Raw genomic sequence first — 3,189 nt, forward strand, 5'->3', positions numbered from 1 at the left:
GTCAGTTACGGGGCCCCTGAGAGGTCGGGCCCCCTAAGCAACTACAGTCTCTGCTTACCGATAGTTAAGCCATTGCATCAGTGGATAAATGGATGGTAAAAACATTATGTTTTTAAATTAGGTTAATGAAAGAAGTCGCTCTGAGACCAGAAATTCAGATTATTTTTCTAACTTGAAACTTTCAACTCTCCTTCTTGGTCTTTTACTCATGATCTTTCTTCGGCTCGGTTTGGGATCGCATCTTTGCTTCGTTTTGTCAGGTGGCGCTAAACCGAGCGTATAAAATCCAGGGCTAAAATTAACCCAATCAGGGTTACCTCGAGGCGGATAACAGACTAACAGGGAGCTCTCAGCGAGCATCCTAATGAGGCGGGCATGGGAACAGTCTCCTCTGCGTAAAGCGGCGCACTGCTGCTGTTTAGTGGCTGAGGATAGACACCGCAAGCCAGAAGCTCCTCAGAAAACCTCCCAGCTTCTCGTAAACGTGAAGCTTTGTTCTATAGAGAAACGACTCTAACTTCAAGTGAAAAATAAGACATTAAATCACGATCATAAACAGGAGTTTAAATTAAACAGGCGCTTAGTGATGCTGAAATGCTTTTTTCTTACTCTCTGCTTTTACAGTTCATTTCCCATCCCTTTTAGGTAGAAACTTTCATGAACTCGAGATCCTACATATTTAATTCAAACATTTATAAAGTTTGCATGAACTAATCAATAATTTTCTTTGACCTTATTAAGTTTAAACACGCAGGGAGCATCTATATCTGTCCATTTGCTGATCTGTAAAGCAGTCCGTGGATGCGCCAAAGTGGAGCTGCGTCTCCATAGGGGAGGGATGAATCCAGTCAAGTTTGGATGGAAGAGCGCACGGTCACAGAAACACCGACTGCACCAGGAGAGACACCGAGCATTTCCCTATGCACCTTATTTCTCTCAGTGGTCACGCTGACTGCTGCGCTGGGCTTTTGTTTTTGTAAATGAAGAGGAACACAGGAGGAAAAGATGCTTTCATTGAGGTGGTCTTTGCTGTTTCTTCTAATCGTTTTGCAAACTCAAGGTAAGTGGTTTAGCTTAAAGAAAAAAAAAAAAGCTGTAAATGTGCAGCAATCTATGCTATTAAAGAAATAGTTTCGGATAAACTGAGCGCGTGAATGAGCGGTCGCTCTTAATAGATTATATTTTTCTTGTTGAAAGGTAGAAAACCTCTGAGTTTGTTTGAATTTTTTATTTATTTTTTTTTGGCTGATCTAAGTTGAACTTTTCTCCTACTAAAACGTTGCAAACACTGATTTGGTTTCTTGTAAGTAAGGCTTTTCATAATTAGGAATAAAAAAAAATCAATTTAGATATTAATGAACATTAAAACTGTTCCCAATGACATTAACTGGGTCACTGAGAGAAATGCAATAAATTGCAAATACATTTCGATGAAGGCAAATTTTGCTCAAGGCAAGATTTCATGAAACCAAAACAGATGAATAATCTCTTCAGAGGACGTGTTCTCCCGGCTTTATTCTTCCCCTTGGTGAGGTAGAATTATTCAGGGCATGTGCCTTCACTGTTTATTCTGGCAAAGGGGAGATATGTTGTCTTCAATCAGCAGACTGAGTCAACTGAAGGCAAAAGATATAAAACCTTCTCACAGCATGGGATGTCACTGCATAAATCTAATGACCTTAGTTGCTTAAGATCATAGCTCAAATATAAAACAGCTCCCATACGTTTTTTCGCTCGTGTTAAAATGTGTGGTGTTAAACTTTGAAGTAATTTAAATATATATTCTCTTATTTTGTGATCTCTTTGACAACTATGGTTCAATTGTTTATTTCTAAGAGGTTCAATCAGGTTTGTCTTTAAGGAATTTAGAGAAACACAAACGGGTCAGTAAACATGAGTTTGACCTGAGGTAGACATAAAGAAAAGATCTGGGAAAAAGAACCCCTGAAAAAGTCAAAGGGCAATAAAGAACCAACAGTAAGGAGTAAAGGAAAAAGGGCAGACAGACTGACATTCTTTAGTATGGCTAGAAGGACGGGGCATTAATGGGACAAGAGGAAAGGCAAGGCAAAACCAAAATTAAAGGGGTGGTGGTGTTGTGGAAGAAAAAGGATCTAAAGGTGTTAGAATTCATCCAAAATCCTAATCACTGACCATTGCTGAGCTGAGAGCTTGGTTCTGAGCTGCAGGAACACTTGGAACGCACAAACATTTCAATGCTGTGGCATATCAAAGCCTAATGGCTAATATTTGCTCCTGGGGCATAAACAGCAGCTATCTGATTCATGCATGGTGGCAGATTGTCTTTCTTCTGGTTTATCAGCCTTCCTGCATAACCCTAAAAGATTATTCACTCTTTCTCTGTTTTTCTTCAAAGACTCGTAATTAATCAGACCTTCTCTAATAATAGTTGCTGGTGGTTTAGAACTATTTCTAAACCAGCAGCAATTATAAACTTGTCTTTCTGATTTTAGTTGCTGTTTAAGACAAGTCTGTAAATTCCAACCACTTGAAAAGCACATTTGTTAAAGGACAGCCGAGATAAATCAGTTGCCTTCGCTGGTATTACCTGTACACAGAAGAGACTCAAGAATTTTGTTTATTATACAAAATTTAATGTTTAGAGATATCTTTTTTTTCTTTCTGTTGTTGAGATGGTGTATTTTTACCAACTTTGTTCATCCCATTCTTAGGGTTTTTTTTGTTATTGTTTCCTTTTTTGTTGGACGTTTCCCACTGCTGCATCGTTTGTTAAGCAGGTTTTTTTTTCCAGTTTGTTATTCTTGCCTTTCACATACTTTTTGGTGTCTGTTTTGACATTGGTGTTGACTCTTAGCTTTTAAGTTTTGTGCTTGTGTTACATTTGGTAGTTGGTTTCTGTCCCTTTAGAGTCACTCTCATTTCCACTTGGGGTCAATTCACATTTATGCAGTCATTTGTATTTCTTTACTAACTACTGCTGTTTACTCCTCTTTTTAAACTCCTTTATTGTTAAATAAGATTGCAAAGTACGGAAATCTAAAAGTACCTCTAATAAAAATATAGACTAAGCACTAGAAAATTCAACCAGACAAAAAAATAGCATTTGAATATTTGAGGAGCAGTGTTGTTTTCGTCCTGGCCGTGGAACAGTGGACCAGCTCTACACCCTCTGCAGGGTGCTTGAGGGTTCATGGGAGTTTGCCCAAC

The 3,189-nt window shown here is 38.5% G+C and overlaps 1 protein-coding gene across 2 annotated transcripts in view; it reads left to right on the forward strand.

Moving 5' to 3' along the window:
* The first annotated feature begins 894 nt into the window (after positions 1–894).
* The window catches only part of LOC107093753 (neuronal acetylcholine receptor subunit alpha-3-like), a 19,853-nt gene continuing 17,558 nt past the window's right edge, over positions 895–3,189 (forward strand). For both annotated transcript variants that reach the window (XM_015389001.1, XM_015389002.1), the window contains exon 1: positions 895–1,060. In XM_015389001.1, coding sequence (XP_015244487.1) covers positions 1,006–1,060 — 55 coding nt within the window. In that variant the 5' untranslated portion in view covers positions 895–1,005. The remainder of the gene's footprint in view (positions 1,061–3,189) is intronic.

Source organism: Cyprinodon variegatus, unplaced genomic scaffold (genome assembly GCF_000732505.1).
Source record: "Cyprinodon variegatus isolate N-32 unplaced genomic scaffold, C_variegatus-1.0 Scaffold445, whole genome shotgun sequence".
Taxonomy (NCBI): domain Eukaryota; kingdom Metazoa; phylum Chordata; class Actinopteri; order Cyprinodontiformes; family Cyprinodontidae; genus Cyprinodon; species Cyprinodon variegatus.